This window comes from Bubalus bubalis, chromosome 15, assembly GCF_019923935.1.
Source record: "Bubalus bubalis isolate 160015118507 breed Murrah chromosome 15, NDDB_SH_1, whole genome shotgun sequence".
Lineage (NCBI taxonomy): Eukaryota > Metazoa > Chordata > Mammalia > Artiodactyla > Bovidae > Bubalus > Bubalus bubalis.
This window is the reverse complement of record NC_059171.1, coordinates 31,061,743-31,085,964: the sequence shown is the minus strand read 5'-3', so window position 1 is coordinate 31,085,964 and position 24,222 is coordinate 31,061,743. Positions and strand designations below refer to the sequence as shown.

At 35.4% G+C, this 24,222-nt stretch overlaps 1 protein-coding gene across 2 annotated transcripts in view; it reads left to right on the top strand.

Annotated features, from left to right (window-relative positions):
- Positions 1-24,222, top strand: part of CSMD3 (CUB and Sushi multiple domains 3) — a 1,458,322-nt gene that overhangs the window by 207,567 nt on the left and 1,226,533 nt on the right. For both annotated transcript variants that reach the window (XM_044928635.1, XM_025265188.2), the window contains exon 3: positions 4,213-4,325. In XM_044928635.1, coding sequence (XP_044784570.1) covers positions 4,213-4,325 — 113 coding nt within the window. The remainder of the gene's footprint in view (positions 1-4,212; positions 4,326-24,222) is intronic.

Here is a 24,222-nt window from a genome sequence, read left to right as displayed (position 1 = left end):
GATTTAATTCATGTGCCAAGGACAATGGGACAATGAACAGGGTGTTCACTAAAAAATGGGACACAAAAACATGCAATAGTCTTGGACCTGGTTCTATTGTGAACTTGATCATGTTGTTTAATATATCCCAGTCCCTTTTGCCTTCTAATATGAGGATAAAATTGCATGTTTTACCTACAGAGAGAGGTTTTTAAAACATTATATTCAAATAAATGCTGCATCAATAGGTTCTGTATCTACTTATTTTATATGATGTCACAGGGGTTTCTGTAACTTACAGTAGTCACTAGGTTCCATGGGACCTATATTTTCATTTGTATAATAAGTTAACATTTTAGATACATTTAAAAATGCTTATTTCAAAGCCCCAAAAGAGAGCTATGCATTGGTTTCCTATTATTGATGCAACAAATTATTGTAAACTTAGTAGTCTAAGCAATAGAAAATCACTATATTGCAGTCTGAAGAACTGAAGTTCAAAGTGAATTTAACTGGACTGAACTCAAGGTGTCAGCAGGACTGCATTGCTTATGGAGACTCTAGGAGAAAATCTGTTCCTTAGCTTTTCCAGCTTGTAGAAGCTGCTTGTCCTTCTTTGGCTTGTGTGCCTGTTCTAGCTTCACAGTCAGAAACTGCATCACTCAAAGCTCTGCTTTCACTGTCTCCTCTCCTACTCTCTCTTTGATCCTCCTACCTTCCTTTGATAAGGACATTTGTGAATACTTTGGCCCATCCAGATAACCTAGGATAATTTCCTATTATTAAAATTTTAACTTAATCCCATCTATAAAGTTCCTTTCGTCATATAAAGTGACATATTTAAATATTCCAGGGATTAAAGTCCAAGCAATTTTGGAGTGCCATAATTCATAGTATAATATCATATATACCATCATAAAGCCTGACTATAAGGCAAAATATGTTTTCAGACTTCTTTGTTGTTGTTGCTGCAAAATCATTTGCCTTTTGTTTTCCCTGTCAATCTTTCTTCCTTTTCTGAAAGATACTCTGAGCATTTAAAGTGTAGAATACTTTATTTTTACATCTTTAAACTAAGAAATAATGTTGAAAAACTATAGAAAATTAGTTAACAACTAATTAATTACCAAATTACCCAGAAATTGTAGCACTACGTATATTCTCAAGAGAAATACACATAAATGCTTACAAAACATGTAATACATGTGTATGGTAATATTATTTAATAAAGACCCAACTGGATAAAAAAAGTCTACCAACAATAGAATGGATAAATAAAGTATATTCATAAAATGGAATCCCATATAGCAATGAAAGTTAAGTTCCATACTACTGCTACAATAATATAAAGGTAATGTTGAGTCAAAGAAGCCAGAGGCAAAATAATTATATGATTTCATTTAGATAAAAGATTTAAGACCCAGAAAACTGATTTGTTTCATCGGAAGTCAGGTACTGGTTGGTATCCGTGGGCTGGAGATAGTACTGAGTCACAGGGAGCACAACTGATGCTCAGTATTGCTTGCAGTGTTTTATTTCTTAATGTGAAACATGTATAATAATCAGTGATAATTCAGTAGCATATATACTTCTGTCTTGTATAACCATCTCTATGGATAGTGTAGTTCATTAAAGATATTTATTATCAAAAACAATATTATAATATTAGATTATAAAAGTATATTATTTTATAAAAGTATTAATCAAGTATATTCTGGTTTAAAATGATATATTGTTTTAAGAATGAGAATACCAAAAGCCTGAGGGTAAAAAGATGTTCCCGCCCAATTCTAATAAAAGAAAGTTGTAGATTTATTACTATTAAATAAAATAAATTTTAAGATCAACTCATTTCAGAAACAGAGTGACAACAAAATGTCTAGTTCACCGAGAAATATAATAATAATTTAAACTTACATATACCTAATAATGGAGCCCCCAAAGTATATTTTGAAATGGACATAGTTAAAAAGAAAAATATAAAAACTTACAGTCATATTGGGAGATTTAAGCATATCTCTTTCAGTGTCTAGTAACAGCATTTACAAATAGTACAGAGATGATCTGAATAAGATTAACAAATGTATCCAAAAGATATACTGAATACTGCAACTAGCTCCTGATATATAACTATTATGACAGGCAGAAAAATGATCTCAGAATAATGTTCCTCAACACTTGTGAATATGTTATGTCACAAGATGAAAGAAGCTTTAAAAATGGAATTAAGATTACAAATATTATAATAGAAAGATATTTGAATTATCAATTTGGACACAAATCTAATTACATGAGCATTTAAAAGCAGAGAACTCTCCAACTAGATGCAGAAGAGTCAGAAAACTTCCTCCACCTGGAGACAAAAGGGGAGTGGCAGAAAGATGAGGTAGAAAGGGAAACTAAAGAATTTGAAGAACGAGAACCTGGATTGCCATTTCTCACTCTGCAGATAGATGAAGGTAGCCACCAACCAATAAATGCTCGCAATTTCTAAAAGCTGAGAATGACCCCAAGCCAACAGCCAGCAAGGAATGAGGTCCTTAGTTCTACAACTTAATGAAACTGACTTCTGGCAACAGCCCTCTGAATTTGGAAGTGGAAGCAGACATAACTTCAGAGTTTTCAGAAAGCAAAGCATCCAAGTTGACATCATGATTTCACCCTTGTGAGACTCTAAGCAGAGAATCAGTTAATTGACACCTACCTAGACACACGTAACTGTGAGATAATAATGTGTTAAGTATGTGTTAACTTGAATTAGGTGAACCAAAGGAATTTAATGTTACACAGTAAAAAAAAATTAATTGATTCAGTTTGAATTCAACATTATAACTGTCAAGTTTTTGTGTAGTATCAAAGAAGAGTAACCATTTTTACATGCAAAAATTATTAGAACACTCTTACCTTTTAAAACTAAATATCTAACTGAAATCACATTACTTCATACCCATCAAACAAATAACATATTGCAAAATATTCCATAAAGGAGCAGATATGATAATCTAGCCATTTTCCACTAATAGGCCAAACATTAAAGAGATTTTCAAAAATAGAGTACAGTGTATTCTCATTTTTTGCTTTGGAGAAAGCTATTTAATATTAAGATATTACTTATGTCAATATGTAATGGGCTTATTCTAGATATTTTAAAATAAAGTAATCAATGTACATTTTAAAATGTTTCTCAGTTTTAACTTGAATAAATATTGATAGATCAAACCCATATATCTCTGGGGTTCTTAGTACATTTTTAGAGTAAATAAACCCAAGACAAATAAGAACTTATACTATTAAGAAATAAAAATGTATTGTAATTTCAGTACAGACTAATCCTACCTATATAATGTTGGGCAAAAATAGCAAGTATATTAAAAAATAGTATAATTCCATTGCATAAAATTTTCAATTCTTACTCTTATATTAAGAATAAAAAATGGGAATGTGATATAAAAGGCAATTCATAGAAAAAATTTTTAATAATTCATCTTCATTAGTTTTAGAAAAATTACATTCCATGAATGTGCTTTTTCTTATTTTTAATTTTTCTTTTCTGGCTTATAAAGTGTCAATTATAAATTACTTTTTATATAATTGAGCATATAATTATATGCAATAAATTATTAGCAAAATAACTAGTAAATTATGGGCAAAATATCAGACAAATATTTGTTATGCAAAATTATGAATTATTAACCAAAAATAATTTGCAACTATTAGCTTTAACAGAACCTCCTAGAATCTGTTAAAATAAAGTCACTTTTCATTTGTGGACATTTCAGTTTCATAGTCTCATATTTAGATCACATTTCTTCTTTCAATATCAAATTTCTCTAAATACTTCCCACTCTTTATATATATTTTAAACAATCGGGAAAATGATCTGACAAAAATGTCTTCTAAATGTTGTTAAAATCAACAATTAAAATGCACACAGAAAATCCATAGCCTTATAACTTATTTCCCAAAGTCTGAATTGATCAATATCCTAATGTAAATGATATGTTTAGTAGATATGATAAACAGTAATAATACACACACATAAATATGTTTATATATATTTATAGTAATTACTTTATGTAAATGACATGTTCAAATCAACATGTCATAAATTAATTCACACCACACACACACTTATACAAAACTTGGGGATTTGATAAAAATGACTTTTAATACTCTTTCAGTTCTATTAGGTAAAATGTCTATAACTAACAGTTAATTCCATTTATGTTTTAGGTTAACAGGATTCCATCTGCCACCACCAGTAACAAGTACCAAATCTGTATTCTCACTACGTTTGACCAGTGATTTTGCAGTTAGTGCTCATGGATTTAAAGTATACTATGAAGGTAAGTGATGGTAATATAAAAAGACCATTGCCCAACTTAATGTAACAAAACCAAAATTCTCCAGGTTAAAAATAGAAGAAAAATCACCAGGACAGAAGATATAGCCCATCATGTTATATCAAATCCTATACCAAGATTCACCTTCTCGATAATCATCAATACATAATAAAAAGCTACACTTAGTAAGCTTTAATGCTTCATTGCAATGTGCCTAGACAGACAAAATGTTTTCCCTTAAACCTTAGGAGATGAAACCATGGCATCATTATAGGTTTTAACTTTAATGAAAGAGAAGAAAATGTGTCAGTGAAAGGAAACTAGGCCTAATTTGAGATTCAGACATAACAGACTCCACCCTATTCTCTGTATTTTGCCTATCTGCCGTAAAATAAACTGGTAATTTGGGTTCTCCACAAGTTAGAATCAAGAGAAAAGTCCATTAAGAGTCAGGAGTTGACATTTTTCATTTTAAACCAGTCTTTCCAGTTCCACAGATCCATAATTCCTTAATCAGAAAGAGGAAAACAAAGAAAACTTCAAAAAAATTGAAGTTTGAGGCCACTAATAATCTTTATATTTCTTTATCCCACATAGTGTGCATACTCATGTTTCACGATACAAATATTCGTTGATAATGGGATGATACCACAGGCTCTGATGATGGTGTTAGAAATGCATAGAATCTACATTATTTTCTCTTTTTGAAATGAAAAAAAAATTCTGAAGGCAAAAATAAACTTTTCTCATGTATGTGCACGTGCTCAGTTATGTCCAACTCTTTGCAAACCCCATGGACCAAAGCCCATCAGGTTCCTCTCTGTCCATGGGATTATCCAGGCGAGAATATTGGAGTGGGTTGCCATTTCCTCCTCCAGGAATATGTTCTCAAGGTTTATATACTGAGGTCATGTAGTTGTAATTTCTTCTGTAATTTGATAATAAAATTTCACACAGTTTAGAGAAGGGTATCTTTTTTACCCATAAGAATAGCATGACAAAATTCAGCTCACCTCCCCAGGACCACATAACCAGAATATACCACAGTAAATCTAGCATCATGGTAAAAGATATACAAATACAGTAGAAAGGGTAGTTACTTTTTAAAGCACATAATAATTAAAAATATAATATGTTTAAAGGGCACACTAGCAAAAAAAAATCATATATAAAATAGATTGATTTAGTATAAAGGTTAATAGCTTGCATGGGGAGGGGGGAGTTTTAAGGTAAGAATTTCATCTAGTGCTTTCACCCTAGGGAAAAAAGTACTCTCTAGAAAACAATTAAGGAAAAATGTTTTATCTTTTTGATGCACTAAATAATGCCATATCACAGTAGTTGTGAAGACAATTTTATACCTAATATATTTCTCAACTGTCTTTCTCTACCAGGGGAGAATGCATTCCATGACTTAATTCCTACATTGTAATAGTAATAATCATTATTTTTGAAGGTGCTTTCACAATAGCTGAATACTTTTATCTTGGCAACTTAATTCACACTTTGAAATATAAAACAAAGGTTTAATTTTAAGTGTAATTTTGGCAATATTGAAGAAGCTAGTAATACAATAAAAAGGCTCCATAATAGAGAACTCGAACTCGGCTCATCAAAGTATAAAGATATTTTAAGATAGTTTATTCTTTCAGCAAGTACTAAGTATACTGAAATTGTAGGAACTTGGAAGATGAATTATAATGTTGTCATACTTTCTGGTTTGACTATCAAGTTTCTTTTTTTTTAATTTTATTTTATTTTTAAACTTTACAATATTGTATTGGTTTTGCCAAATATTGAAATGAATCCATCACGGGTATACACGTGTTCCCCATTCTTAACCCTCCTTCCTCCTCCCTCCCCACACCATCCCTCTGGCTCGTCCCAGTGCACCAGCCCCAAGCATCCAGATTCGTGCATCGAACCTGGACTGGTGAATTGTTTCATATATGGTATTATACGTATTTCAATGCCATTCTCCCAAATCATCCCATCCTCTCCCTCTCCCACAGAGTCCATAAGACTGTTCTATACATCAGTGTCTCTTTTGCTGTCTCGTACACAGGGTTATTGTTACCATCTTTCTAAATTCCATATATATGTATTAGTATACTGTATTGGTGTTTTTCTTTCTGGCTTACTTCACTCTGTATAATAGGCTCCAGTTTCATCCACCTCATTAGAACTGATTCCAATGTATTCTTTTTAATGGCTGAGTAATACTCCATTGTGTATATGTACCACAGCTTTCTTATCCATTCATCTGCTGATGGACATCTAGGTTGCTACCATGTCCTGGCTATTATAAACAGTGCTGCGATGAACATTGGGGTACATGTGTCTCTTTCCCTTCTGGTTTCCTCAGTGTGTATGCCCAGCAGTGGGATTGCTGGATCATAAGGCAGTTCTATTTCCAGTTTTTTAAGGAATCTCCACACTGTTCTCCATAACAGACCCATCACAAGCATGGAAATTGAAACTGTAATAAAAATCTTCCAGCAAACAAAAGCCCAGGTCCAGGCTTCACAGCTGAATTCTACCAAAAATTGAGAGAAGAGCTAACACATATCCTACTCAAACTCTTCCAGAAAATTGCAGAGGAAGGTAAACTTCCAAACTCATTCTATGAGGCCACCATCACCCTAATACCAAAACCTGACAAAGATCCACAAAAAAAGAAAACTACAGGCCAATATCACTGATGATCATAGATGCAAAAATCCTTAACAAATTCTAGCAATCAGAATTCAACAACACATTAAAAAGATCATACACCATGACCAAGTGGGCTTTATCCCAGGGATGCAAGGATTCTTCAATATCCGCAAATCAATCAATGTAATACACCACATTAACAAATTGAAAAATAAAAACCATATGATTATCTCAATAGATGCAGAGAAAGCCTTTGACAACATTCAACATCCATTTATGATAAAAACTCTCCAGAAAGCAGGAATAGAAGGAACATACCTCAACATAATAAAAGCTATATATGACAAACCCACAGCAAACATTATCCTCAATGGTGAAAAACTGAAAGCATTTCCTCTAAAGTCAGGAACAAGACAAGGGTGCCCACTTTCACCATTACTATTCAACATAGTTTTGGAAGTTTTGGCCACAGCAATCAGAGCAGAAGAAGAAAGAAAAGGAATCTAAATTGGAAAAGAAGAAGTAAAACTCTCACTGTTTGCAGATGACATGATCCTCTACATAGAAAACCCTAAAGACTCCACCAGAAAATTACTAGAACTAATCAATGATTATAGTAAAGTTGCAGGATATAAAATCAACACCCAGAAATCCCTTGCATTCCTATACACTAATAATGAGAAAACAGAAAGAGAAATTAAGGAAACAATTCCATTCACCATTGCAACAGAAAGAATAAAATACTTAGGAATATATCTGACTATCAAGTTTCATGAAATAGTCTTAAAAATATTTTCATAGCTCTCTGTTGTTTCGACCTATGCAGCATTAAATTTCTGTCTTTTCTGCCTCAGTAAAAATGGATTCATATTTCTTCATGACATTTAAATGTATGCATGGGAGATCCTGACTTAAAATATTAATATATTGTACTAGGCAACCAAGTAGTATTGAGGGATCAAACTGCAGAACATCATCAGGTATTGATTTGTGATGGGAATCTTCTACCATGTAATATTAGTTTTCTGTGGCTACCATAGAGAACTGTAGCCAAAAAGTCCTGGTGGTCTCTGCTAGTCCTCTGCTCATAGTTTCATATGGCTGAAATGAAAATGTCAGCCGGCTAGGCCCTTATCAGAATGCACTGGAAAGTACCTATTGCCCACGTTTTCTAGAGGCCTCTCTCTTCTTTGCATGTAAGACCACATTTTTGAGCTAGTCACTAGTGCAATGAATCCTTTTCATACTTGAAATCTCTCCGACTTCCCTTTCTTAATTCATCTCTTTAATACCCTCTTTCCTCATTCACCTGTGACTTTAGCTAGAGAAATTTCTCAGCTTCTAAAGGCCAACGTCATTAGATTAGCTTTGATTATCCAGGTAGACCCAATCTACCGATGTTCATATCCTCAAGCATAGTTCACATAAGCATAATCCACACCTGAAGATCTTTCTGCAGGGTAATATTCACAGGTTCCAGTGATTCTGGGGTATGGCAGGGTACGTTGTGCTTGTGCATGTTCAGTTGCTTCAGTCATGTCCGACTCTTTGTGACCCTATGAACTGTAGCCCACCAGGCTCCTCTGTCCAGGGAATTCTCCAGGCAAGAATATTGGAGTGGGTCACCATGCCCTCTTCAAGGGGATCTTCCTGACTCAGGGACTGAACCTCCATCTCTTAAATCTCCTGCATTGGCAGGCAAGTTCTTTACCACCAGTGACCTTTGGGAAGTAAAGATTCATTAATCCTACCACACCACATGCAACACTATGTAACATTTTACAGAGGGAGTAGCTACTAGTGTTTATTTAACCACAGCCAATGACACTATCAAGGTCCAGCTGGTGTATTTGAAGTTCAGAACTTGGTTTGAAACTTCAAAGCCTGTCCTCTAAATGTACACCTGTGCATGCATCATCAGAATGATCCTAATATCTGAATCTCATTTATCATTTCATCTCCCTTTATATAATAATTTTTACACTAATTATTTTATTTTCTAAACTTTCCTGAGACATTGTTCTTGTGTACTAGAATTTATGAGATCTCTATTTATTAATGATATTTGTGCATTTATCTGTATTTTTCAAACTGCCAATACCAGAACACATACACTAGAATCATCTAGAGAATGTGTTAAAATGTAGGATTCTTGGCTCTAATAACATATCCTGAATCAGACTGTGGAGTGAAGCCCTGGAATATGCATTGCAATTGCAAATCCAATGCAGAATAAATGATTAATATTAGTCATCTGTGATTTTCACAGATTGTCTCTTTTGTTACAAACTTCTGTTGCCTTATTTCAGCCCATTTACTTTAAAACTGTGGAAGGTGAGGTCCCTGCACAAAATTTGATTTAGTTTCAGAGCTCTTAACAATTTATCAGAAATACTTTTCTTTTAAACTTTTTGAAGTTGAAGCTGAGAGGTATTAAATTTCTGTGGTAAATTTTCCCCATTAATATCTAGATGCATATATTTTTACTTTCCCTCATTACTGTCTATCATACATTTGAATTTCTTGTCACTTTCTCAAAATTTGTTTCGTACAACATTGCTTCCATGGGTTTCTTTCTTTTTTTTTTAGCATTTACTTTTACTTTTTATTTTATTTTTTGACTTTACGATATTGTATTGGTTTTGCCATATATCAACATGACTCCACCACAGGTATACACGTGTTCCCTATCCTGAACCCTCCTCCCTCCCCATACCATCCTTCTGGGTCGTCCATGGGTTTCTTAAGGTTTATAAAAACAAACGAGTATAATAGTATTCTGTGAAACAATAAGTTTGAAAAAAACAGTAGCGCATACGAGGGAGCTAGGATGAGGTCCTGTCTCCCTCACTTCCCTTTCATATCACCCCTTTTGCAGCCAGGTTCTCCCTCATTTTCCCGGGTCTAGCCTGGTGATCCTGTTTTCCATGGCCTGCTCCTCCAGTGGTCCTCTGCTGTTTGGTCTGACACAACAGAAGACAATTTCTCAGGTGGCCTTGAACTTCATAGCACAATCCTTTGATTTTTCATCTTTCATGGCTAGATTCATTGGATGTTCCATCTCTAGAATTTTTATGACTAGAAGTCTGACTCTTGGATGGTTTAGACTTCCAGATATCTAGTCCACCATATTCTGCCAAAGTCCCATCAAATGGCATAGTCCTCTGAGAAGTTTAACTCTCATGACCGAGCTTTTTGGAAATTAGGTTCTGTTTGATCTGGCCCTCTGGGAGACCTGTCTTCAATGCTCAGATCCTCATGGAGTGTCGGCAGATGTGTCCTGGCCTTTCTGGAACAGTGACCATAGGTTTGAGGCCTTTGGAGGTCTGGCCCTTCCAGAAGTTTTGTCAGTTGCAGGCAGTCCCTCCAAAGGTCTGTTCTCCACAATTTGGCTCTTTGGTGAGCCTCTTCCCTATGACCTGTTTAGCTGATGATGTGGGTGGCTGTGCACAGGTCCCTGTACTTGGCCCCAGCAGTGGTTTTGTCTGTAGTGGCCAGTGACCTTCTAGCTAGGTCATGAGTGCCTCCTCACTCTTGCATTTATTTATGTAAATGAAGTATAGTTGGTTTACAGTATTATATTAGTTTCAGGTGTACAACATAGTAAGTGAATATTTTTATAGAATGTATCGACTTAAAATTATTACAAAATAATGGCTATATTCTCTTTCTTTTAAGTTGAAAGTGTTAAAAAATCCCAATCTAGAGAATTACAAAAATTAGCCTTTTCCCTAAATATCATCTTCATAATGGAATTAAAAGGCACAGTGTTATAATTACTACGTGAATTTGGCTAGGTATATATAAGAATTTATTAATTTTCAAGTTTACTTCTATTATCCAGGAAGATACACATTTTCATTTTATTCACAATAAAACCTGAACAGCACTATAAACTATGTTTTTCAATGGTAATCAATATCATTTTGAATATTTCTCATTTCTGCACAGTGTAGCACATACATCCTCTATAATAACAGATCTCCACCTTTATTTCTTATAACTGTTTGCCTCAACTCATAAAATGGTCACATGAACATGTATTAAATTTCTACATATACTATGTTATTTAAACTATTCTTCCTTAAATCTCTAGCTCTTCTTGCCTGGCCCACTTATTTCTTATTTTTCCAGGCTTTGTGCAGACCTTAATTACCTTTGGAAAGTCATTTATGGAATCCAGCATTGAACCCAACAATGATCTTTTTCTACATGCTCAGATATGAACATATTTTGTCATTACACTGCATTCTGCCATTTAAATATTTTTGTTCACACTAGTTTGTGAGAAGCTAGAGGGTATAGAACCTTTTACCTATTTTGTAAATTGCCCCCTATTTTAGTACACTATCCTGGCACACTGCACAGATCAGATCAGATCAGATCAGTCGCTCAGTTGTGTCCGACTCTTGGCGACCCCATGAATCGCAGCACGCCAGGCCTCCCTGTCCATCACCAACTCCCGGAGTTCACTCAGACTCACATCCATCGAGTCAGTGATGCCATCTAGCCATCTCATCCTCTGTCGTCCCCTTCTCCTCCGGCTCCCAATCCCTCCCAGCATCAGAGTCTTTTCCAATGAGTCAACTCTTCACATGAGGTGGCCAAAGTACTGGAGTTTCAGCTTTAGCATCATTCCTTCCAAAGAAATCCCAGGGCTGATCTTCAGAATGGACTGGTTGGATCTCCTTGCAGTCCAAGGGACTCTCAAGAGTCTTCTCCAACACCACAGTTCAAAAGCATCAATTCTTCGGCACTCAGCCTTCTTCACAGTCCAACTCTCACATCCATACATGACCACAGGTAAAACCATAGCCTTGACTAGATGAACCTTTGTTGGCAAAGTAATGTCTCTGCTTTTGAATATGCTATCTAGGTTGGTCATAACTTTCCTTCCAAAGAGTAAGCGTCTTTTAATTTCATGGCTGCAGTCACCATCTGTAGTGATTTTGGAGCCCAGAAAAATAAAGTCTGACACTGTTTCCACTGTTTCCCCATCTATTTCCCATGAAGTGATGGGACCAGATGCCATGATCTTCATTTTCTGAATGTTGAGCTGTAAGCCAACTTTCACTCTCCACTTTCACTTTCATCAAGAGGCTTTTGAGTTCCTCTTCACTTTCTGCCATAAGGGTCGTGTCATCTGCATATCTGAGGTTATTGATATTTCTCCCGGCAATCTTGATTCCAGCTTGTGCTTCTTCCAGTCTAGCATTTCTCATGATGTACTCTGCATATAAGTTAAATAAACAGGGTGACAATATACAGCCTTGACGAACTCCTTTTCCTATTTGGAACCAGTCTGTTGTTCCATGTCCAGTTCTAACTGTTGCTTCCTGACCTGCATACAAATTTCTTAAGAGGCAGATCAGGTGTTCTGGTATTCCCATCTCTTTCAGAATTTTCCACAGTTTATTTGATGCACACAGTCAAAGGCTTTGGCATAGTCAATAAAGCAAAAATAGATGTTTTTCTGAAACTTTCTTGCTTTTTCCATGATCCAGCAGATGTTGGCAATTTGATCTCTGGTTCCTCTGCCTTTTCTAAAACCAGCTTGAACATCAGGACGTTCACGGTTCACATATTGCTAAAGCCTGGCTTGGAGAATTTTGAGTACTGCACAATGCTTATTAAATTCAACATACAGGATTATCTGCAGTTCCTAGGGTCACAAAGAGTCAGACATGACTGAATGACTGAACTAAACTGACTGACAGAATTATCTAATAATTTAATCAGTAATGAGGAAAGATTTAATACATATCCCACTTCCCTGGTGGCTCAGTGGTAAAGAATCTGCCTGCAATGAAGGACACCTGGGTTTGATCCCTGGGTTGGGAAGATCCCCTGGAGAAGGAAATGGCTACCCAGTTTTCTTGCCTGGAGAATTCCATTGTCAGAGGTGTTTGGTGGGGTAGAGTCCATGGGGTCACAAATAGTCTGACATGATTGAGCAGTGACATTTTCAATTTCACTTTCCACTTACAAAAGTTTAAAACTCCAGTGAATATGTTAAAAGGTGAATGTGGGCTATGTTTAATCACAGATACTTACATTAAGTGAACAAGGTTTAGGAAAAATTTTTGTCTTTTATTTGAGAAAAGCCATAAATTATAATTAAAGTTATTTTTACTTTCTATGGATATTTTCTTTGCTTTAAAATCTTTACTTTCTTGAAATAGTTTCTTTATGAAGCATTTAAAAATGCAAAATTGCTCACGCTTTAAAACAAAAACAAACTAAAAATAAAAAAAAATTTTGTAAAGCCAGTGACATATGACCTACTTAATCTTTCTGTTTCATATGGATAAGATGGGATGGAATTCAAGATTGTATTTCATTTTCCAAAAACAGGATGATTAAACATAGTATGTAATCTCATTTCACAATAAATTTTCTCTTTTTATATATGCTGCTAAATGTGTAATATCTGTCAACTGTTCTAATTTATCATTTTGATATGAGTGCTAGAATGAAATTTGAGACAATGATTAATTTAAGATTCTAATTATATGTCAAGATATTTTTGTGTTTTGTACACTCAAAGACCATACATTGTGTTAAGTTATTAAAACTGATAGCATAGAACTCATGGTTTAAAAGAAAAGTATACTATGAGTTTAGTTAAGAACTTCATTTTAGATTTATCTTGATTTCTCAACAAAATGTAAAAAGTTAACAAAATATAATTTTATGTTTATTATTTGACCATAAGCATGATGGCATTAAATTAAATTTGAAATGGTTTCTTCCCTATACAAATAGTTATCCTTTTAACAGAGCACCATTTAATATGATAAAGAAATAAACACAAGTAAAATAAAATGTGCAAATCAAATATTTCAATAATAACAATAAACAGCATCCAATGGGTATATATTCTATATTAGATAAAAATATTTTTTTTCTGCATGGAGAAGTAATTATGTCATAAAATCTTATTTTTAGTACTTGTTATACAAGTCTTAGCTTTGAGTGCATTTTTAATAATTTCCCCCATACCACATAAGACAACATAGTTTATCCCAATAAAATGTATACTTTTCCTATATAGTGTGATATGTTATCTTGTCTGGAATATTCTTTAGGTTTTGTATTTTCTTTAATATGAATTGACCTCAAGACATTGATTGTCAGACTCTTAGAGAACTAAATATTCCTCAGTTATTGTTCTTTTATCTAATTATTAAATTAATGATGATATTTCCAACAATATAGTTAAGATTATTGAGTATTTCTAAATATATATATATTTTTTTCTTCATTTTCATTTGTATATATAATAATTATTTTGGTTATCTTTCATCTTTGAAGGTGCTTATCAATACTTTTGATCCTTACACAATGCTTAAAACTGAAGATTTTATTTCTCATTTTGCAGCATGCTCTTTTGGTTGTCAAGCACTAGCTATCATTTGCTATGTTTTATACAATACTTTCGGAGAAGGCAATGGCACCCCACTCCAGTACTTTTGCCTGGAAAATCCCATGGATGGAGGAGACTGGTAGGATGCAGTCCATGGGGTCGCGAAGAGTCAGACACGACTGAGTGACTTCACTTTCACTTTTCACTTTCATGCATTGGAGAAGGAAATGGCAACCCACTCCATGTTCTTGCTTGGAGAATCCCAGGGACGGGGGAGCATGGTGGGCTGCCATCTATGGGGTCGCACAGAGTCAGGACACGACTGAAGTGACTTAGTAGTAGTAGTATACAATACTTTATTGTGCTTTGCTATATAGACATATCATACGCACTTATTTCTCATAAGGATATTAAAAGGATTTTTCCACAAAATGATCCTTCCTATCTATATTGGTTTTATATTACTGCATAATAAATTACCACCATTTAGCAAACTAACACAAGTTATAATCTCATAGTCCTACAGTTGAGAAGTCTGGGAGGGGTCAGCTGGGTTCTTAGCTCAGATCTCACAAATGTGCAGTCAGGGTGTTGGCTAACACTATTATTACACCTAAGACCAGGGTCCTATTCCAAGTTTACTAGTTGCTAGTAGAATGTATTTTCTTGCCAGTGGTATGATTAAGGTTTCTATTTCTTACCAGTGACTGATCGGGAATTTTAGATTTTATAGGCTTCTTGTGGTTCTTTACCACCCAAAGACAGTTTGAAACATGGCTTTCTTCTTACTTAGAGTGCTTTTCTCACAGTTGCTCTTTAGTTGGTTAACAAAGAAGCCTTGTCATATAGCAGTCACAGGAGAGACTGCCCTATCAACACGGCCACATAATGTAACCTTTTGAAGGGCGGTAACCATTCCATCATATCTATAGGTTCCACCAGCACTCATGTGGAGGGTATGGGAATCTTGGAGCCCATCTTAGAATTCTGCCTAGCATATCATGTTGAGAGACTCATTTAGGTAATTGTTCCAAATGAGATAGAAAATACAAGAAGAGAAAGAAGATTTATTTTATCATTTGCGAACTATCTTTAGCTGAAAAGAGATATGGTTAATATAGTTTTTATATTTTTTTCTCTTCACTTTGGTAAATTGATTTAGTTTAAATTAGTAAGTAGCACATCACTATATTCTATTGCATAAATTAAATTTAATTGTAACCTTACAGTATGCTTCAGATGTTTTTTAAAGATAATTATAATTTAATATGAATTTATTTTGTAAATAGCATATCTTTTTTCTTAGTAAGAAATATAAGATAATGGGAAAAAAACTTACAAGGTCTAGTACTTAGGGCTTACTTTATCACTCAGATGCTGTGAGGCTCAGTTCTTCATAATGTGAGTAATATAATACTGATTCTACAAGGTTGTTTGGAAGATCAAGGGAGTTAATGATGCAGTATTCAAAGAGCAGTGCCTGAAACTTAAGTAGCACTTAATAAATATTAGCTAGTATCTTTGCTTTTCTGGGTCTTCCCTAATAGCTCAGTCAGTAAAGAATCTGCCTGCAGTGCAGGAGACTTGGATTTGAGCCCTGGATCGTAAGGATCCCCTGTAGAAAGAAATGGCAACCCAGTCCAGTATCCTTGACTGGAAAATCCATGGACAGAGAAACCTGGTGGGCTGCAGTCCAGGTTGAAAAGAGTCAGGCATGACTGAGAAACTAACACTGAGGAACTGAGGAACTTGCTTTTCTACCATATATATATATATATATATATATATATATACTATTATATATTGGTAACATTAACATATGTTCATATATATTATAATGTTTGGTCATGTCATATAAACTCTGAATTTCCACTTTCTCAAAAGGAACAGTATATCTAGCTATTTGTTTTATCTTTCTTAAAGTGTTGTTCAAATAAGAAAATGTATGTGATAATTTAACCAAGTGTTATTTGGGCTAAAGAAGTTAGGAAATATATTACTGGGTTTCCTAGGAATTATAGAGCTGCCAGTGGGGTGATCCATTTTCAGTGTGAACCAAAGGAAGAAATGACAGTTTTCACAGACATGCGCTATGCTCTTCCAAGGACAAAGCTCAAACTCCTGACAGGGCTAAGTAATCCACTTAAGAGTTGCAGCTCAGAGCTAACAGGTCAGTGCTAGAGACAGAAACTGGAGCATGACAAGGCAGTCAGTTCCATCAGTTTGAAAAAGATGATGCAATAAAAGAATGCCAAGTTTAGTATAGAAATTAATTGAATAATACTTGTTACATAAACATACACCTTTAAGCAAGCACATAAACAAAAATCCATAAAACATGCATGAATAATTATAAGGGCCCTGAAACAAAGAACAAGCATCTTCATAAAGACGTTGTTACTAGAAGAGGTGATGTTGTTGTTCAGTTGCCCAGTTATGTCCAGCTCTTTGTGACCCCATGGACTGCAGCATGCCAGGCCTCCTTGTCCCTCACCATCTCCTGGAGTTGGCCAAAGTTCATGCCATCTCATCCTCTGAAACCCTCTTATCCTTCTGCCCTTAATCTTACCAGCATCAGCGACTTCTCCAGTGAGTTGCCTGTTTACATTAGATGACCAAAATACTGGAGCATCAGCTTGAGCATCTCTCTTTTCAATAAATATTCAGGGTTGATTTCCCTTAAGACTGACTGGTTTGATCTCCTAGTTTTCCAAGGGACTTTCAGGCATCTTCTCAAGCACCACAGTGTGAAGGCATATATTCTTTGGCACTCTGCCTAAAGAAGAGGTAATATCTACAATCAAAATTAACAATATGTGCAAATTTAAAGCTTTTGGTCATTTTGATTAAGTATAATTATTTCTTCTTAGTGATAAAGAAATAACAGAAACTATTAATCTGTCTTTAAAAAATCTTATAGTTCTATGTGGATCAAGAATCAACAGTTAGAACCCTGTAAGGAACAATTGATTGGTTTAGGATTGAGAAAGGAGTATGACAGGGCTTTCTGTTGTCACCCTGTTTATTTAAGCTGTACAGTGAGCACATCATGAGAAATGCTGGACTGGATGAGTTACAAGCTGGAATCAAGAGAGGTGGGAGAAGCATGAACAACCTAAGATATGGGGATGATAACACACTAATGGCAGAAAGGAAAGAAAAACTAAAGAACCTTTTGATGAAGGTGAAGGAGGAGATTGAAAAAACTGGCTTAAAACTAGGTATTAGTAAATCTAAGATCATAGCATCTGGCCCCATTATTTCATGGCAAATAGAAGGGGAAAATGTGGAAGTAATGACAAATTTTCTCTTGTGTGGCTCTAAAATCACTGAAGATAGTGAATACAGCCATGAAATCAGAAGAAGACTGCTTTTTGGCAGGAAAGCTATGACAAACATAGACAGTGTGTTGAAAAGCAGAGACATTACCCTGCTGACAAAGGTCTGTATAGTTAAGACTATGGTCTTCCCAGTGGTCACGTACGGTTGTGAGAGCTGGACCAAAAAGAAGGCGGAATACCAAAGAATTGATGCCTTCGAACTGTGGTGCTGGAGAAGAGTCCTGAAAGTGCCTTGGAAAGCAAGATCAAACCAGTCAATCTTAAAGGAAATAAACTCTGAACACTCACTGAAAGGATTGAGACTGAAGCTGAAGTTCCAGTATTTTGGTCATTTGATGTAAACAGCCAACTCATTGGAAAAGTCCCTGATGCTGGGAAAGTTTGAGGACAGAAGGATAAGAGGGCATCAAAGCATGATATGGCTAGATGGCATCACCAATACAATGGACATGAATCTGGGCCAACTGCAGGAGATGGTAAGGGACAGGGAGGTCTGGTGTGCTGCAGTCCATGGGGTTGAAAAGAGTTAGACACGACTGGGTGACTGAACAAGAACAACATCGTTCTGTGTTAAGTATTAGTTGCTTAGTTGTGTCCGACTCTTTGTGACCCCATGGACTGCAGCCCACCAGGCTCTGTCCATGGGATTTTCCAGGCAAAGTCACCGGAGTGGGTGGCCATTTTGTATCTACAAATTGTTAAGAACTGTAATGGTTCTGATATTTTATCCTACCTGAAATTTAACCAGTAAACCTGCCACAGTTTCATGGATGCTGGTAGAAGACACAAAATTGTTGTGCCAAGGACAAAGGACTGATGACAACAGAAATAGAGTATCAGCAAGTATTCAGGTTCAAGGAACCTCAGTTCTCACAGGACAATGAGAAGAAGGTCAGGTGATGCCCATATACACAGTGGGCTGTGTACAGGAGAGCAACTCTGAGTTTAGGGAAATAGGATTTTATGTATTAGTAAGTAAACAGGTCTTTGCTCTGGAGTGAGGTAATATTTTCATATTGCTGTTGAGCAGAAAGAGCTAGTACCTCAGCTTATAACATGTGGAAAACATGAGAGACATTACTTTGCCAACAAAGGTTCGTCTAGTCAAGGCTATGGTTTTTCCTGTGGTCATGTATGGATGTGAGAGTTGGACTGTGAAGAAGGCTGAGCACTGAAAAATTGATGCTTTTGAACTGTGGGGTTGGAGAAGACTCTTGAGAGTCCCTTAGACTGCAAGGAGATCCAACCAGTCCATTCTGAAGGAGATCAGCCCTGGGATTTCTTTGGAAGGAATGATGCTAAAGCTGAAACTCCAGTACTTTGGCCACCTCATGTGAAGAGTTGACTCATTGGACAAGACTCTGATGCTGGGAGGGATTGGGGGCAGGAGGAGAAGGGGACAACAGAGGATGAGATTCATGGGGTCGCAAAGAGTCGGACACGACTGAGCAACTGATCTGATCTGATCTGATCTGACTATAGGCTTGATGCTGCTGCTGCTGCTAAGTTGCTTCAGTCGTGTAATAGTCTAGTTGATCTGGGGAGGGATGATAGTTGTTAGGACTCTAGGTTACTAGTAGTTAAGATGGTGGGAAATTTAAGATTCAAGACATATTTTGATTCAATATTTGCCTTTGAATTAGATGTAAGTTGCTAGAATAAGAGAGGAATAAAGCATGATCCCAAAGTTTTTGGACCTAAACATTTGAATTGTGTTGTGCGACCCCATAGATGGCAGCCCACCAGGCTCCGCCATCCTTGGGATTCTCCAAGCAAGAACACTGGAGTGGGTTGCCATTTCCTTCTCCAGTGCATGAAAGTGAAAAGTGAAAGTGAAGTTGCTCAGTCGTGTCCGACTCTTCGAGACCCCATGGACTGCAGCCTACCAGGCTCCTCTGTCCATGGGATTCTCCAGGCAACAGTACTGGAGTGGGTTGTCATTGCTTTCTCTGACTATAGGTTTGAGGCTTCCCCAATGGCTCAGAAGGTAAAGAATCCACTTGCAATGTAGGAGATACTGGTTTGATCCTTGGGTGGGGAAGATACTCTTAGGAGGGCATGGTAACCCACTCCAGTATTACTGCTTGGAGAATCCCACGGACAGAGGAGCCTGGAGGGCCCCAGGCCATGGGGTTACAAAGAGTCGGACACGAATGAAGCAACTGAGTACAGCACAGCAACTGTACAAGTTTATGCATAATGATGTAACTTACATACATCATGAAATGATTACCACAATACTCTTAAATATAAAATTTAAAGAATAGAAAACTGTAATTTTTCCTTGTCATGAGAACTCTTTATAAAGACAAAAATACTATTATTCTATCAATAAACAAGGCATGGAATACAGTCTTACCTATTTACTAATGCCTTCCAAATAATATAAGCACCTATGAGTTCTGGAAGTTATATTGTGTTTGTTCATGTGTGCTCAGTTGTGTCCAATTCTTTGCGACCCATGGACTATAGCCTGACTGGCTCCACTGTCCATGGGATTTTCCAGCAAGAATACCGGCGTGCATGCATGTGTGCTAAGTCACTTCAGTCATGTCTGACTCTTGAGGCCCTATGGAATATATAGCTAGCCAGGCTCTTCTGTCCATAAGATTGCCATTCCCTCCTCTAGGGGATCTTCCCAAACCAAGGATGGAACCAGCATCCCCTGCATTGCAGGCAGATTCTCTATCACTGATCTAATGGGGACACCCCAAGAATACTGGAGTTTGTTGCTATTTCCTCCTTGGGAGAATCTTTCCAACCCAGGGATTGAACATGTGTCTCCCATGTCTCCTAAACCAGCAGGTAGATTCTTTATAGCTGAGTCACCTAGGAAGTCCCGTACTAGGTAGTGGAAAACCTTAAATATGGCTCTCGGGATGCTTTTGATTTGGTGGAGGAAAAAGAAAGAAAGGCAATTAATATCCTAACATCTACAAAAGTATTTAAATCCTTTTATATTAACACAAACTTATTTGGTCAGATAAATATTATTCTCATCTACAGATAAAGAAAAACAACACAATAACTTAAAGATAGCAATATGCTGGAGCTGGCTCAGAGGGCATCAGTTTCTTTCTTCAGTTGCTTCTCCTGAAACTTTCTTTTCCCTGGATTTACTAGTAGCATGTAGGACTCTCATGTGGTACATTTCTCCTTACTTGGATAATTGCATGTTTTGACATATGCATTTAGGATAGTAAATATTTATTTTAGACAAAGAATCAGAGGCTTAACAGCATAGTCTCTGCATAAATTATTTTGTTTTCTTTTTTAAATTGATATATTATTAACACATTATAAAATAAACAGTAAAAATATACAATTAAGACATTTAAAGTGAAACACTTTTAATTTATAAACTAATTCCTATATATTATTATAACTAATTTTTTTAGGAAACACATTTAGAGGTAAAATTACACATAAACACTTCTTTAAAATGATACAATCTTTGTATTTTCAGTTTTAAAACCACCATAGTTTCAGTAGTTTTTATGGCATATATTCTGATTTTGATCTTATGGCCTCCTCTCATTAGTAGGGCTAAACATGGTACTTTTCCAAACACCATGCCTTCATTCAAATGGCATTTATTTATTTATTTTTTTAAAACATCATCATTGAATGAATACTTGGCTAGGTAAATAAATGTGAGCCAACTATGATCCATGATGGCTTTAATATTGTTACTATAAATATGATCTGAATTATTGGATCTAAAGTATGCCTAAAAGTTTCAGGTAAATGAGAATTATCAGGATTTCCACTCTATCTTCATTTTTACCTCTTCTATTTAAAAATAATGAGGATGTTGTCTCCTTTTTGACAAATAGAACTTCAATTATGCCTCACCATCTTTGGCCAGATGATAAGTATTATTATTTAATGTTGTAAGGGTAAATCTAAATTCAAACTTAAAATTCTTAGAAGAATATAATAGCCTTTCTCATAGCCAAATTCATTTTTATGTTAATGGGGTATTTTGTTGAAACTAATGGATCATTAGTGTCCTGTGGATAGAAGGTTCTGGAAGCTGCTTTCACAAATGATTTGAACTTAAATGTGATGCTTGAACATTATTATCTGTATTTATGGTAGCTTTATAAAATTTGAAGTGAATTATGGAGTGCTGGAACTAGCTATACGCTGGGAACATTTTCAGTGAATGTGTATCTAAAGCTTTTACAATTGTACTTAATCTTTTGAGTTCAGGTTTCAATCTTTTTCCTTTAATAGCTAAAATTAAAAAGGATTCTGAAATATTTTCTGTATTTCAACTTTAATTTTCTGGTTGTACTCTAAGAATATTCAGAAAATTCAAGGAGATTGAAATGATTACAGTTGGCTTTCATTTATTTTTTCTCATTAGATGAAAATAGGAACACAGGCTAGTAAATCTCCTCAGTTTTCTGGTTGAAAATTAAGAAAACAATATTCAATTTATTAATAAATATGATTCCAATTAAACTAACTTTTTTAGCCCTTATGCAGTGTGATCAAGGAGAAAGCTCACTGAAATTCCACAGACATGTTAAAAGTTCACTAGACAGTCAATGGCATGCACTTACTTTCATCAGAAAAATTTTTAAATAATTTAACAGTCAGACTAGATAGTAGAGGCCCTACCCCTGACAAATTTCATGATCCTCAAAACATTAAATGTTTCTCACCTTCAGAGGTAAGAAAGAAAAACTAACTAAATGGTTTCAAAAATTTCCTCCAGATATTAACTTCTATGAACTTTAATAGTAAGAAGAGATGTAGACTAATTTTTTCCAGCTTTATTGGGATTTGATTGACAAATAAAAATTATATGTGTTTAAGGCTTATAATTGGATATTTAAATATATGTATACATTGTGAAATGATTACCACATTCTAGCTAATTAACATAGCCATCATGGAAAGGTAAATTATTTCATGTGCCAAACTTTCTGGAAAAGATGGGATAAAAATGTTTAAGTGGTGTGGGATGGAGGAGTTTGTTCACTTTAAAAGGAATACTGGACAACTTCAAGAAATCGTAAGTAGTTAATCATAGTGGGTAGCAACAGCATAAAGAGGAGAAGGACCCAAAGGAAAAATCAAGCTATCACTCAGCAGACAGGTTGGAAAATGTATATGTGAAGTCAAGTCTGTGGACAATCGCATCACAACTGCATCATATTTAGGATATTTTAACTTCTGAAAAGCTGTGTCAGTTTGGGCATCTGCAGGTCAAAAGTGGGTGAAGTATAATGAAAGGTATGATATCTAACTGTAGAGAAACAGGTCATGTCAGTTATAAGGAAAGAATGGAAACTTTTTTATTTTTATTTCTTAAATTTCAGTTTATTGAGGTAAAATTGACAAAATTGTAAGAACCTTACAATTATATCTTAAATTATTCTTAAATTAAGAAGAATTATATCTTAAATTAAGAAGAATTATATCTTAAATTAATTCTTAAATTAATTCTTAAAAGTATCTTAAATTATATCTGGAAGAAAAGTCATGTAACTAGATCCTAGGATAAGAGGAAGGGTGGTGCATAAACTAGCAAAGCAATGACATAAATTTTAGTCTGCACACAAGAGCTAAATGTACTTCCTATCTTTCTTCGTGTATTGGAATAAGTTTTAGATGGCCTAGTTTGCTTCAGTTGAAAAATAATTCTTTTAGAACATGATGCAGGATCATAACCCATGAAAATCTCTCACAGAAAGGAAGAGATTAGGTAAAGAGAAAAGAGTTGAATGAAGAGCAAATGGACCATTTAAAGTAGGAGAAAAATACAGAATAGTAGGGTATGATTAAATATTCTCATGTGAAACTGTTTTAAAGTTAGAAAGTGAGGTAGAGGGAAAATGGAGAATTACATAATGATGAAGCACAAAAGAAAAAATAACCTTAAAATTGATTTTAAGGCAGAAGAATATCAATTGTCCTTGGCTAATGACAAAATTAACCACTATATATACCATTACTTCATGGGAAATGAAGGGGAAAAGGTGGAAGTAATGACAGATTTCCTCTTCCTGGGCTCTAAAATCACTGCAGATAGTGACTGCAGCCATAAAATCAGAAGAGACTGCTTCTTGGCTGGAAAGCCATTACAAAGCTAGACAGTGTGTTGTAAAGAGGAGACATTACTCTGACGACAAAGATCCACATAGTCAAGACTGTGGTCTTCACAGTGGTCATATATAGTTGTGAGAGCTGGAATGAAAAGGCAGAGCATCAAAGAATTGATGCCTTTGAACTGTGATTCAAAGGCTGGAGAAAACTTCTGGAAGTCTCTTGGAGAGCAAGGAGATCAAACCAGCCAGTCTTAAGGGAAATCAACCTTGAATCATTGGAAGGACTGATGCTGAAGCTGAAGCTCCAGTGTTTTGGTCATTTGATGCAAATAGCTGATTCATTGGAGAAGTTCCTGATGCTGAGAAAGATTGAGGGCAGAAGGACAAGAGGTCATCAGAGGATGAGATGGCTGGATGGCACCACTGATGCAATAGACATGAACTTGGGCAAACTTTGGGAGATGGTGAGGGACAGG